This window comes from Polistes fuscatus, unplaced genomic scaffold (genome assembly GCF_010416935.1).
Source record: "Polistes fuscatus isolate 324 unplaced genomic scaffold, CU_Pfus_HIC Scaffold20, whole genome shotgun sequence".
NCBI classification, from domain to species: Eukaryota; Metazoa; Arthropoda; class Insecta; order Hymenoptera; family Vespidae; genus Polistes; species Polistes fuscatus.
The window spans coordinates 2,091,471-2,105,866 of record NW_025113097.1 but is presented as its reverse complement, the minus strand read 5'-3'; the positions used below and the strand labels follow the sequence as shown (position 1 = coordinate 2,105,866).

The window sequence follows — 14,396 nt, the reverse complement described above, 5'->3', positions numbered from 1 at the left end:
TAATAAAATTCTTCTAAAAATGTTTAATACCATCGAAAAAAGACCTCTATCGTTGTCGGACACACCTGGGTTTGGGTTTTTTGCCGGTGCGGTTATACGAGCCAGTAAATTTAATAACGCCGAACGTGCGGATAAATCGAATTCACGTTGAATATTCATCGGACGACGCTAGGCTATTTTTCGATCGCTTTCCCGAGGTATTAACTATCTATGGGGTTGAGGGGGGAGGGGGAAATGTGTTTCTCGGTTTCGGCAGATAATAATTAATAAAAATATCATCATATAATACTACCCGTGTGAAAAAATGGTTTCTCGATTTAGTGCAAAAGAGAAAGAGAGAGAGAGAGAGAGTCTGAATTACAACCGTCGACTTCCTATTGAAATTTAGATCGCTATCCGTTTTTATCTCTACGATTACACCATGAAAGGTTTCCCCTTTTCAATTCTTCCCTCCCCTCCCTACTACCCTCCCAAGTACTCCTGTAGGAAGATCGTTGAGAAAAGTTCGCTGGAAAGTGTGGGAGTCCGACCTTCCGAAAAAAAGAAAGAAAGAGAGAGAGAGAGAGAGAGTGAGATAGTCGACAATAACTTACTACCCTCTTTACCTCCCTGAAAACTATCTATCTATCTACCCTACCTAGACCACCCTACCCACACCCACATTCTTACTCTCTTTGAAGGATAAATCTTTTTGGTTGGTAGTTATACATACACACGAGGAAGGAGGGTGGGAGGGTGGGAGGGAATTCCCCGTACGGCGGCCGATGTCATTTCAGATAAGATTTTTCCACCGACTTGAATGCCGACGAGGGTAGTTCGTTTGAAAATCGTTTACAAACCCCCCCTTAGGAAGCACTCGTTGGGTTTTTTTTTTTTTTTTTGTGTCCCCTCTCCCACCCTTTTCATTCACGCGTTGTGTTCCGTCGTGCATCAAGAACTAATGTAAGAGAAGTAAAATAGAAGGGTTTAATAGAGAGAGAGAGAGAGAAAGATAGAAGAAGAATAAATGAGATAAAGATAAAGACAGAAACGACCAAAAAAAAAAAGAAGAAAAAAATGATTAAGAAGAAGTCGTTTGAAAAACGTACATTCGCGTGTCCCGGGTCCAGTTTGCACGTCCAATTATGCGTGTGCTTGCTTGCTTGCTTTTATGGTTATCGCGATACGCAAATACGATGATGATTAAACCGAGACCCCATTTTTGTTCTGTTCTGTTCAGTTCTGTCGTGTTTCAACGAAATAGTAACCAGTAGGGAAAAGAAAAAGAAAAGAAAAGAAAAAGGCAGCAGCAACAAGCATTACGAGCTTTGTCCATCGGTAAATAAATCTCTTCGAGTGTTTCATTCACTGAACGTGTGGTTGATGGTAAATCAACGTGTTTGAAAGAAGAGGGGGATGGTGAAGAAAAAAAAAGAAATTAGATTACTCGTGGGGAGGGGGGGATAATATTCTCGGTCGTGCACGTGATTTTAAAAAACGTCTATAATCGTTCTATTAATTGCTAATAAGTTAATTAATTTGTTATAATGATAATAATTAACGCGATAATTGTTGAAAGTATTCGTTTGGATGATTAGAATAATAATGAATATAATTTGTTGTTTTCAATCATTCGTATGTTAATCATCATCGATCGCATTGTTCGCGAACAATCATTTTTGGCTGATTAGTTTTAATTAAATTTAATTTCATTAAAAAGTATGTTTCTTGTCTTTATATTTAAATAAGAATGAATATTTTGTTTTGTATCGATATTTTTTATTATCGTCGATTTGTTAATAATCTTCTTCTTCTTGTTGTTTCTATCTTTCTCTCTTCATAATAAACGTACAATTTTATTCGAACATTTTATAATTAGTAAAGGAGTTAAAGAGAGTGGTTAGACGAAATAAGAAATAAAAAAAGTCGAGTAGAAAAAAGACTACCCATATGTTTCCTCATCCTTTTAGTAATTAAGTACACCTTTTAGGTATCACACACACACACATATATATATATATATATATATATGAAATGTACGAATGTTATTTTCCATGTTTTAAGTGTCGATGTTGAAAGGATGTTGGATGCAGATACGGAGACACGGGACAGAAACTGTGGAATAAGGGGGGAAAGGAAAGAGGAAAAATGAGTGGTAAGGAAAAAAGTAGCGGAAGAAACGAATACAACTGGCGAATGAAGGGAACAAAAAATGGGTAAACCTAAAAGAAGAAAGTGCTTGAAAAAAGGAGAGAAAGAGAGTGAGAGTGAGAGACAGGGGTGGTGGGGGATGGGGTTGGGGCTGGGGCTGGGGGTTTAGGAGGAGAAACGAAGGCAGAATGTTACAGAGGAGGGATGAAATCTTGCTGAATGCCGGGTCACTCGTTTAAATAATTAAACGCGTAATTACCGGAGGCAGGAACACATTTTAATGAACGGTACGTTCCTTCTCTCAGCTTTGGTCGCGTCGCAGTTTTTAACCCTAGCGATACCACTACCACCACCATCAGTAGCAGTAGTTGTTAGTAGTAGTAGTAACATCAAAACACCAACACTGAGAAGAAAATCGTTTGGAGTAGGCAAAACTCTCCCTGAACACGTGTTGAGTTCTTGACGTTTGAGAGACTCCGAGATGGGGAAAACCACGGTTTTCTTACTTAATCCTCCCCCACTCCCCTCTTCTTCCCTCCTTCCCATGATTTTCTCTTCCCCCTTTTCTTTTATTCTTATTTCGAGACTTTCCGAAAGGTACAAGTCGTGAAAGAGTTTTGTTTCTTTGCGAGACGACGTTTCTTTCTTTCTTTCTTATTTTCTTTTAATGGGGGGTTACACTCTTATTTTCTTTATCATTGGAAAATAAATACGAAATCTTTTTGTATCTTTTTTATTCAGATTTCTTTGGTTTTGTTTTTCGAATTATCTTTCGTATTATTTTGCTACGAAAATTCATTTATACGCGTTATGGGGGAAGGACTGGGGTTGGGGCTGGGGTTGGGGCTGGGGGACGATTAAATATTTTTTGATTGCATTATGCGAATCAATTAGAATAATCGATTTATATGATAAAGATAGCAATACGATTTTTACGTATATTTAGATTTAAGATAACAAGGTATTTGCGTTTTTTTTTTCAAACATATTCGTAACGAAACAAAACGAACGAGAAAAACTTTACGATTCGTGCTACATCATTCGCACTGTAACGAGAATATTTCGCGAGAGTGAGAGAGAGAGAGAGAGAGAAGCCAATACTTTTGTTCTGCCATAGTTAGAAATCAAAAATCACCTAACGAGATAGCCAATTAGCAACTATCACAAATATTCCTACGAAATGGCATTGAAAACAAATAGATAAAAAAAAGAAAAAGACAAAAAAAATACGACCATTCTCTATAATACAATAATGATTCCTTTTTTTTTTTTCGTTCGAGTTAAATTAACGGAAGGAAGAAAATCAAAAATAAAACGAAAGAAGAACAAAATAAAATGGATCCCGGTTGCGGGGGAAAAATAGAACGCGAGAAGAAAAAAGAGTAATATTAAATTATAAATTAAAACAAATAAAACTCGGAGGAGGGGGAGGAATACTCGACGAACACCATAAGCGTGTCAGTTCATTTTTAACGATACCGTTTTCTAAATGTCAGGTGTTTCTTTTTTCCTCGTACTTATCACAGGTAATGATCGATGAAGGTAAAATTCGATTTGATGAGATACAACAACAACAACAACAACAAAAACATAGAAAAAGTTCGGATCATGGTATTTTCGATAGCATATCGATCGATCATCCTTAAAAATTCAAGTATGCGTAATAATATAAAGTTCTTATTTGCGAAAAGAAATGTTATGTTGGAAGAGATAGAGAAGAATAGAAAAGGGAAGACCAAAGTAGTAGGTTAGGGGGTAGAGGGAGGTGGGAGGGAAGAAGGTTTGAGAGGAAAGAAGGGGTAGGAATGGAGGAAGAATTCATCGGTACTTTCCTTCTCGTCCTTTTTATACCAACTCGAACCTGAGAAGTAAATCTTTAGGATAGGAGGTAGACTGTCTGCCTATCTAGCTGTAATATCTATCTATCGATTGGCCACACTTTTCAAGCTTTGGAAACTTTTGTCAGGGGCGGAGTGGTGGGGCGAGGGAGGGGGTGGGGAAAGAAAATTGTAGGAAAAGGAAAACGAAGGTTTGGTTGGTTGGCTGACTGGCTGGTTGGCTGGTTTGGTTTCCATCGAGTTTCATCGTGGTAAGGAAAACTTCGTCCTTAAGTTTCTTTTTTTCCTTGTTTTTTTTTCTTCCTCAAACAAATATTAGGTTCTACGTGTGTTTTCGATAGCGTGTTGTAACTCTCGCGACCGAGTTTTAAACTCTCGAAGAAAATATTGTAAGAAAGAACGACGGTGGGTAGATAGATAGATAGATAGATGGATGGATGGATAGATGGAAGACAAGAAGAAAAAATGGCGAAAGGGAAATAAAAAGGAAACAACAGTTGGGATAGCAATCTCATATTTTGTCTTTTAAAAGAGTTTTCGTTTGTTCTTCGTAAAAAAGAAACGAACGATAAGAGAAATTTTCTAAAAGATTTCTTCTCGTTTGTGTGGTTTCGATTTGTTTTCTATTTTTCTTACTTTTTTAAAAATTTACATTAATTTGCTCGAAGAAGAATACAATTCGAGAGAATGGGGGAGTTGGAATAATATATTACTCCATTTTGATCAAAAGGAATATTTTAGAAAACGCGAGCTTTCTAAAAGTATCGTAGAAACTTCGTTTTTCTTGAAATATAAATGAAAGATAATATAAGAGGGGGAGGAGGAGGATTATGTGCCAGAATCTTTTTAATTAGACGAAGTTTTTAGGAATTAATATATTTTAGGTATCATTATAGATTTATAGAAATCACATAAGATGAAATCACATAAAGTATGCAATGTAGTAGTATTTAAGTAGATAACGTATATGGCTGACTAACGATAGATCTTTACTACTTTGAGTAGCAAGAAAGTAAACGTGGATGATAATTTAAATTTCATATTAAATTTGGATTATTTTTTCGAGAAAGAAATTACAACTTTATCCTAGACACTAGTGTTCGTTCGATTGTTTTTCCCATTATTTTATTTTATTTCTTTTTTCTATCGGCCGCGATAAATTCAGTCGAAAGTAAAGAAGAAGGGATAAAATAAGAAAAGAAAAATGAAAAAACAAAAGGAAGAGAACAAAAAATTAGAACAAAGATTCGAACGAGGGAGGGTATCTAGTTTATTTGTAATTTACTTTTTTTTTTACTTTTTCGTTTATTCGAGGTAATCGGACAATATAAGTTCAACAAACCCCTCCCATTCCTACCTCACCCCACCCAACTCGTAGAAGTTTGGTATCGAATAAACGCGAACGAGGGAAAAAGGTTATATACGTATTGATTTCCAAACATTTCTAATTCAAAGGGTGCTTATTTAAAGGTGGTTACCAGTCTACCTTGCGGTCAGTGTAATAGCAATCGGCTCACAGTAAAATCAGCCCTTTTAAATGGCGGCTCACTGGTTAACTCAGCCGGACAAAGTTTTGTCTTCTCAATCTACTCTGCCTTCTGCTGTTGCTGCTGATTTTGCCGATGCTACTCTCTTCCAGACATCTAAATAACCCTCTCTCTCTCTTCTCCACCCTAAACACCCCAAATTTTCACCCACTATCGTATATACCACCACCACCACTACCACCACCACCACTAGTCCACCTCTACTCACGAATATCGAACTTCCTTCGATACAATTTAACGGGTTTTCAAACGTTTCATCTTTTGGTATTTGCTTGGATAGAAAATTAGACTCCTCTTAACCGAAAATACGATTCTGCTGATGCCAATAGGCTCTCTTCCTACCCCTCTCCGATCCCATTACAACCCCTCTACTTCTCCTCCTCCTTCGTTCTCATCCTCCTTTTCATTTTCCTCTTCATCACGCCCATAGTCACGTTCTCTATGGGTTTGCCTTCTACAGAACACATAATGGGATCTTCAGAAACTTTGGGGTTCTAGGGTTTCTTATTACGAGAATACAACAACAACGTGGTAGATATTTTCGTGTTTGTGCTCGTGTTACGTTTATCTATTCGGTAATTGACGTTTATTTTAAAGGAACCGTTTGTACATTTGAGATCTCGCTAATCGGCAAGTAATAATAATAATAATTTATAGCAATGACGTGATATACGATTATTATTTAGATTTAATTATACGAATTATAGAAAATCTTCGACAAATTTTCAATCCTACGTGTTTATTTTTACGCGTGTTTATTAAAGATCGATTAATAAAATGGGAGAGTTTTAGTTTACATTGGACATTGGATTTTGCAAATTTTCTACACGGTGTAACAAATGAACCATCTTCATGATACAAGCTCAAAACATTTCCTGTCCATTTTATAATGCGTCAAATTACTTCATTTGGATTTTGTTCGGCCTCATTCTCGTTTTTCGTTAAATTAACAATTTTTCAAGCCCCAATTATTGTTAAAATTTATTTCGAATATAACGTTCTCTCACTCGAATGCGTAAAGTATAAGAGAGAAAAAAAAAAGAAAATAAAAGATAAATTATGCGCGATCCGCATTGATTAACGCGATAAATAATTTTCCCCCTTGCGAACGAAACAAAAGTAGTAAATGATTAACAATGTAAATCTTTGATAAGACTTTGATATATACATCGATGATTTTCACAGGATACGTCGTGTTAATGTTCGATAGAATTTCCCGATAAAGCGTAAACAGGACATTTAAACCCAAGTGTTCACGAGACTGCAATTTTCATTGAGTGCCGCGGGCGAATATAGGAATATTATGGTTGCACGTTGCGTGTTATTTGAACAGGAAATGTTTACTCTTTTCCTCTCTCTCTCTCTCTCTCTTCCTGGAATCAGAGTTTGTAGTAGATGGTTATTACCGTTGTAGAAAGAGCCACGATTCAACCGTGAGCTTTCTGGTCAAGAGGTTTCTCGATAAAGTAAATAGGTGAAAACCTTGAAGCAATATTTCCCAAGCATTGCCAAACGAAATATATTGCGTTTCTTTTTCTCTGCTCGCTCGTTTATGTATCGCGTTATACCGGAAATATTTCTACATGGAAAAATAAATAAGTAGCTCTCTTTTTTTTTCTTTTTTTTTTTCTGTTCTGGCTTACGCAAACCTCTCGCCGAATATCTCGAACCGATTAATAAACTATTTTATGTAAAAATATTTATTACTTTGTTTTTTTTTATAATAACGCAATGTAATAGAAAAATGCAAGTTCATGGAAGACAGAATATTATTTTTCGAAAAATAAAAAGAAAAAAAAAACACACACAGATGAATTTATATTCATTGAAAAATATATTTTCTCATTTAACGTCTAAGATGATATTCATTTTATTATATTAAATTATTATTATTATTAGTATTATTATATTCAACGGGGAAAAATAGGAATCTTTTCTTTTGTCACGGAAAAATGGAATTTATTTTTGTTAAAGTGAATAAATAAATCGTATTTTGTTGATAGCTTGCATACCTGCACGTAGAGTGACCTCGCGAGACAGTATCGTCCCAACGGAACTGGTAGCTCGACATCTGTATCTAGCGTTGTGTACCTCGGCACGAAAGTCCTGAGCTAGAAACGGCGGAAAATAAAGCGTACCGTTTCCCAACAGTTGCCTGAAACAATAAAACAAAACCAAAATGTTCTAGTTAGGTGGATAGATAGTCGTGAAATACCCCCTTTTACTTTTACTTTTTTTTATTAATCGATTTGAGATTTTTTTAATTAATTTATAAATATCGGATGATCAAATTTGATGGAGAAAGAGAAAGAACAATAATGAAATAGGAAAATCATACTAGAAGAAGACAAAAAAAAAATATATATGTGGGATGCGAGCACCTCCAAGCCAAATTTAAATAGGCGTTCGTGAGGAGATTGGACGGTGGGCCCTGGATAGCTCAATTGGTTAAAAGCAGTCGCCCAGAAAGCGGAAGACCCGGGTTCGAGTCCCGGTCCTGTCAGTCCAACGGCCCAATTTTTTCACGAATCCTACATATATTATTAAAAACGTATAACAAAACGAAACGAGATACAAATAATAATAAAAACAAAAAAAGGAAGAAATAAATAAACAACCAAAGTGATCCGTGTGTCGTCCGGTGTATTTCCTCTAAAAAAAAAAAAAAAGAGAATAAAAAAATCATAAAAAGAAAAAAGAAAAAGAGATAGGAAAAGTAAACTATACATATCAGAGTAGGGCGTGGATTCATTCGTTGTTGTTTGCGGAAGCGTCGATGCGATCGTGGCTACGATATCGCAAAAAAAACATTAAAAAAAAAATAAAAAAGAAGGAAAAAAAATCCACGCGAGAGAGAGAGAGAGAGAGAGAGAGGGAACAGGGCTAGCATGCAAAGTGTTGTTCGGGCATAGTACGTGGGTAGGGACACCTATGGTAGGAATGGGCGGTGGTGCATGATGCAAACCCATCGCAGCGGGTGGGGGGAGGGTTTGTTTGCGTATCGGACTGACGTCAAAAACGCGAGAAGCATTCTTTACAAATTCGCTAGCGCGATTCTTCGTTGATATTACATTCTATCGTTACGTTTGTTCGTTTAGTTTGTTCGTTTAATTTGTTCGTTCGTTTGTTCTCATTCTATCGCATCGGTTGCTGATTGTTGTTGGTGTTTTATTATTGATTCATCTCTCTATCGGAATATATTTTTGTAAGTATTGCAAAAAGTATGAAAATAATCATACAATGGGATAGGTGAATATAGAAACTGGGTTAAAGTATGATATAATAAAATATATGTAAATAAATATATATATCCAATAAATTAATAAAGAATTTTAAGGAGAATGAAGTGGTGTGTGTGTGTGTGTGTGTGTATGTGTGATGAACAGGAAATATAAAACTTGTAATGAAACGTCATAATCGTTGTTAAACGTAAAACTTCGTGAATTTATTACTTTATCTATTAGTATTATCTCATTGTCTCTTACAATTAGTTTAATATCAACGTGCAATTATGTAAGATGATAGAAAATAAATGGAAAATCATTTTCTTATAGTTGTGAAAGATTTTTCGTGCGGAAGAATTATGAGAATAAGGAAGAAACGTAGCTTAGGAAGGAACAATTTGTTTAGCTACGAAATTCACTTTATTTTCCATCGTCGTGCAGTCTAATTTCAACTTAGCTCAAAGAAAGGGTTCCTTTGTGAATATTTTACTTATCCTCCTCTCACCTCCCTTTGAATACTTTTCAAATAATACACATAAATACATTACTTACATATAATTAATAATTTTTTATTGAAGTAAATCAATGAATAGATTCATCTAACTTAAGTATGAAAATTTGATGAGATAAATCATTGAATAAAAATAGTACGAGATGAGATTAGGTCTTTTCCAACCATCCAACCACCCCCCTTGGGGCGGAGGAAACTGCAAATACGAAAGAAAAAAAAAAGAAGAAGAAAGTTAGAAATGAAAGGATAACAGAGGAGAAAAAAGGGACGAATGACAAATAAGCGTAGTCAAAAATATTGTCGTTAACGAAATAAAAAGTCGAAGAAATATTCGTCGGGGTAAAAAAAGAAAAAATGTTGATCTCGTTGTCACGAGTTGTGACAAAAAACAAAAGAAAAGAAAAGAAAGGAAAGAAATTCGTAATCGTGATGAATATCATCCCCCTTTTCTTTCTTTCTTTCTTTCTTTCTTTCGTTAATCCATCATCCTCTAATCCTTTGTCCTCCCACCATCTTCTCGTTTATCTCAAATACGATGATGCATTCTTCGTATGCATCCATTCTGACACGACCGTGCAAGTGGTCGTCGGCCGGTTATTTACATTCCCGACGTTTAAACAAATCCTAGAACGTGGATTAAAAACGATACTGCTACTGTTACACGCATAACATTCTAACTAATATACATATGCAAGAAATACAAATATTATATATGTATGTGTTCTCTCATCTTTGTTTTATTTCCATTCGCGAATAGGAGATAGAAGAAATGGGTTGGTCGAATGTGAGAGAACGAATAGCAAACGATTTATCAAATCACACGTGGATTACGTTCCTGGAACGTAACGGGAGGAGGTAAAACGAGGGAGGAGAAGGAAGAACAGGGGAGGAGTGTTAAAAAAAGTATAGGAAAGCTCATCGTCGAGCTAAAGAATTAGAATTATTTCCTATTCGTAGAAATCACGAATGAGATCTCGATGACAATTATTTCATTTTTTTTTTATCCTAAATTTACGCGTTAACATTATTTTCATGAATAATTGACGATAATTGATTGGACTTAAGGAGAGGGGGATGAAGGGACACGGGTCTTATTCGAAATAAATTTTATTTTTCAAGGAGAGTACAAAAGATAATAGTCTCATTGTCGAATTAGTATAAATGTTAATCAATGACTCGTGTGATTGAACATGAACCATATTTTGATTTTGTAATTTTTCTATTGGATGCAATTATATTATTGAATTAAATCGAGCCTAGTCGCGAATGTAACTTTATTAAAAGAAATAAATAAAGAAAGGAAGGAAAGAAAGTAAGGATGGAAGGAAGGAAGGAAAGAAAAAAAAGGAAGATAAAAATAAAAATGAAATAAAAATAAAAATGAAATAAAAATAAAACGGAAGAGAATGGAAGATGGAGTTGAACCGACGAGCGTTTTTTCCCCAGCCCCTTCCTCCCCCTTTCCCTTCCCTGACTCCCCCGTGTGTTCTCGCGAATCACGAGACGAAAGTTGTCGCGCATGCAAGTGAATGCAGTTACGAGAGATGCATAATATTATACACTATATAAGAATTTTCCCTTGGTTGTGTTAGTGCTTTCAGTGATAAAGTAAAACGACAAACGAGAGGATGCCGGTTAACAGTGGTAACGGTGATGGTAATGGAGGCTGGTTGCTACGTACGTTTATAGTAATAGTAATAGTAGTAATGGTTGATAGTGGTGGTGATAGTAAAAGTAGTAGTAGTAGTAGTAGTAGTGTTAGTGGTGTTGATGTCGTTGTTGCAAAGCGTAGAAACGTGATTCGTTTCGTAGAAGATGACGAGGGTGAGGACGAGGGTGAGGGTGAGAGTGAGGACGAGGGTGAGGGTGAGGGTGAGAAAAAGAGAAAGCAATAGTTTTGCATTTCCTTTTCTCTCTCTCTCTCTTTCTTTTTTATTTTTTTTCTTTTTCTTTTTCTTTCATCTTAACCCAACTTCGTCTCTCGTGTCTTCCTTTCTTCCTTTCTCTCTTCGTCTTTCAAGTTTCACGACGATGAAATTAAACGTTCGAGTAAGACCCGTGAAAGACGACGGCCGGATGAAGCTCTGAATAGGATAAAAAAGGACAAAAAAATGGAAAGAGGGGAGAGGGGGTGGGTGGGAGTTAGGGAGGGTGGGAGGGTGGGGTAAAAAGGAAAACGGCGTTCAAAGCAGTCACGACGACGACGACGACGACGACGACGACGACGGTGATGATGAGGAGGAGGAGGAGAAAGAGGAGAAAGAGGATTTCCATCCAACGTGATGGGATTGGACGTTGAAATCGAATCGGAGAGGACCGGTTGCATCCTCTCGTTGTGTCCATTGACGTCGGACGATTGAGATTTCCACGTTTTTTCCCCCGTCAACTTTTCCTCGTGTTTCCTTTTGATTTTTTTTTCCCCCGTTAACTCTTTGACTTTACAGGATTTACAGGATATTTTTTTTACAGGATTTCATATAATAAAATTAGATAATCCCCCAACACGTTGCGTGGAAATTTTTATCGCGTTTTATAAATGAAACAAAAATTCATATATCGTAGATATTTCTTTTAATAAAAATAATAATAATAAATTATTAATAATTAATAAAATATAAAAATAATAATAATTAATAAAAGTATCGCGTGATGTAGAAACATGAAAGAAGAGAAAATAGAAACAAAAAGAAATAGTAATAATTTAATTAGATTTGTTGTCATATGATGGGGTACACACCTTAAATAGTAGACGAGATGAAGAAAAAAAAGAAGATGAAGAAAAATGACGAGAGTCCAGGAAAGATTATGATGAATCCCCCATCTCTCCCCCATGAAAAATTCATAGTCAGGTGATTTTAGGAGGACCACCACCCTTTCTTTCTTCCTTCATTTCTTCCTTACTTGGAAGTTAATCAAAATTCAACGACTCGACTATTTCTTTTTTATATCCGATCCCTTCGTGTTTCCTCATTTCGAAACTATCCCATCTAACTTTTTTGTTTTTTTTGTTTTTTTTCTTTCGGGAACCCTCCATCATGCGTGTGTTCATTCGATTGCGATCGATACTCTCTCTCTCTCTCTCTCTCTCTTGGGGGCAAAAAAACGAGGAAAAAAAAGAAAAAGAGAGAGAGAGAGAGACAAAAAACACGGTTAAATCAGTGGCTCGGACGAGAAGGACTTTTCAATTTCGCGCGAACACTTCATCATTCTCCCCTTCCCCTTTCCCTCTCTCCCATTTCCACGTCCCACACGCCACCCAACCACCCCCATCGCGTGTTCCTTTTTTCCCGTCCCCCTTCATCCGGATTTTTTTTCTCCCTCCCTTTTTTTCCCCTTTCTCCTTTTCTCTCTTTTTTTGTTTTTTTCTTTTTTTTGTTTAATTGAAGGATCTCTTTGATACAACGCATCAATACTAAACTCGTAGGAAGTCTATCGAGGGCTATTCCATCTCTCGAAGGTTTAACTTTGAAAAAGTACCCGACCCTCTCTCTCTCTCTCTCTCTCTTTCTTTTTCTCTCTCTCAATCTCTTGGCTACTCCAAAGACCACAAAAGGTTCATAAAAATCGGAAGTTCTCACTTCTCTCGTGTACTCGAGTAAAATTACGTCGAGTTGCTGGATAAGCACCATTAGAACAAGGGAGAACCAGAGCTTGCTTTTCCTTCCTTCTCTCACTCTTTAATTCTCCTCTTTAATTTCTCTCTCTCTCTCTCTCTCTCTCTCTTTCTTTTATTTGTTCCCTCATTCCCTTTCTCACTTCACCTTTTTTTACTTCGTTAATATATCTCTTTGTATACACAATCATCCATCCATCCATCCATTCATTCATTCATTCATTCATTCATTCATTCATCTATCCATTCATCCAATCATTCATTTATTCGTCTATTTTTTCCTCTTTTTTCTTTTTAATTCGTTCTATATATCATTCTCCCTCTTTGCGAGTCTCCCCTTCTGTTATTCTCTTATTTAACTTAATCATTCCATTCGAATATCAACGGGGGTAAAAATGCAGAAATTGTGCATACTTCCTGGACAATCGGAGGAAGTGAATTTAAAAAATAAAAAAATAAAAAGGAAAAACAAAATGAAAAATATGATGAAATTCGATTGAAACGAATGCGCAACCAATTGTAATCTCGGCCAATTGACTTTCGGCGAATTTTCTTTATTGATACGGATTTAGTATTGGTATATATGAAATTGATTTATTGTTAAATTTCGAATACATATATTTTCTTATTTTTATTTTAGTTTATCCCTTTTTCCTTTTTTTCTTTTTTTCTTTTTATAAAACTATACTTCGTTTATTATTATTATTATTATTATTATTATTATTATTATTATTATTATTATTATTATTATTATTATTATTATTATTTCTATTTTTGTTTTCTTTAGTTTATATTTTATTTGAGTTTATTTTATTTATTAAATCCGATTGACGAAAGATTTATTTTTATTTAGTTTATCCTTTTTCTTTTTTTATATAAAACTATACTTCGTTTATTATTATTATTATTATTATTATTATTATTATTATTATTATTATTATTTCTATTTTTGTTTTCTTTAGTTTATCTTTTATTTTAGTTTATTTTATTTATTAAATCCGATTGACGAAAGATTTGTACGTTGCGAGAAGAAAAGAAATGGAAATATATCTATAAGAGAAAGATAGAGAGATTGAGTGAGTGAGAGAGAAGATTGAGAAACACGAAGGTAACTCGAAGGTAACTCGAAGGTAACTCGAAGGAACATTTCGATTAAAGGGAGGAAATAGTTTCCTCAAATGCGGTCGTTGCTATTGCCGGACATTACGCCGTTAAATTTCCGACAAGAAATCTTCTCTCTCTCTCTCTCTCTCTCTCTCTTTCTTTCTCTTTCTCTTTCTCTCTCTCGCGATTCATTTCGTTCGAGAGATATCGTATCTAATTACTTATACGACTGGATTTACCTGAAAGCTTTTTCAAAAATCTAAACTTGTTCTTTTTCTTTGTTATTTTATTATTCATTTAATATTATATTAACAATATTTAAATATTAACATATCATATCATCATCAATAATATACAAATATAAAAATAAAAATAATAATAATAATAATAATAATAATAATAATAATAATAATAAACGAAGTATAGTTT

The 14,396-nt window shown here is 35.1% G+C and overlaps 1 protein-coding gene and 1 long non-coding RNA gene across 12 annotated transcripts in view; both read right to left on the bottom strand.

Moving 5' to 3' along the window:
- LOC122517501 (Down syndrome cell adhesion molecule-like protein Dscam2) overlaps positions 1-14,396 on the bottom strand; it is a 177,756-nt gene that overhangs the window by 22,809 nt on the left and 140,551 nt on the right. For all 11 annotated transcript variants that reach the window (XM_043635921.1, XM_043635928.1, XM_043635929.1 and 8 more), the window contains one exon: positions 7,528-7,670. In XM_043635921.1, the coding sequence (XP_043491856.1) occupies positions 7,528-7,670 (143 nt within the window). The remainder of the gene's footprint in view (positions 1-7,527; positions 7,671-14,396) is intronic.
- LOC122517504 overlaps positions 14,123-14,396 on the bottom strand; it is a 348-nt gene continuing 74 nt past the window's right edge. The window contains exon 2 of the long non-coding RNA XR_006303876.1: positions 14,123-14,206. This is a non-coding gene — a long non-coding RNA (uncharacterized LOC122517504). The remainder of the gene's footprint in view (positions 14,207-14,396) is intronic.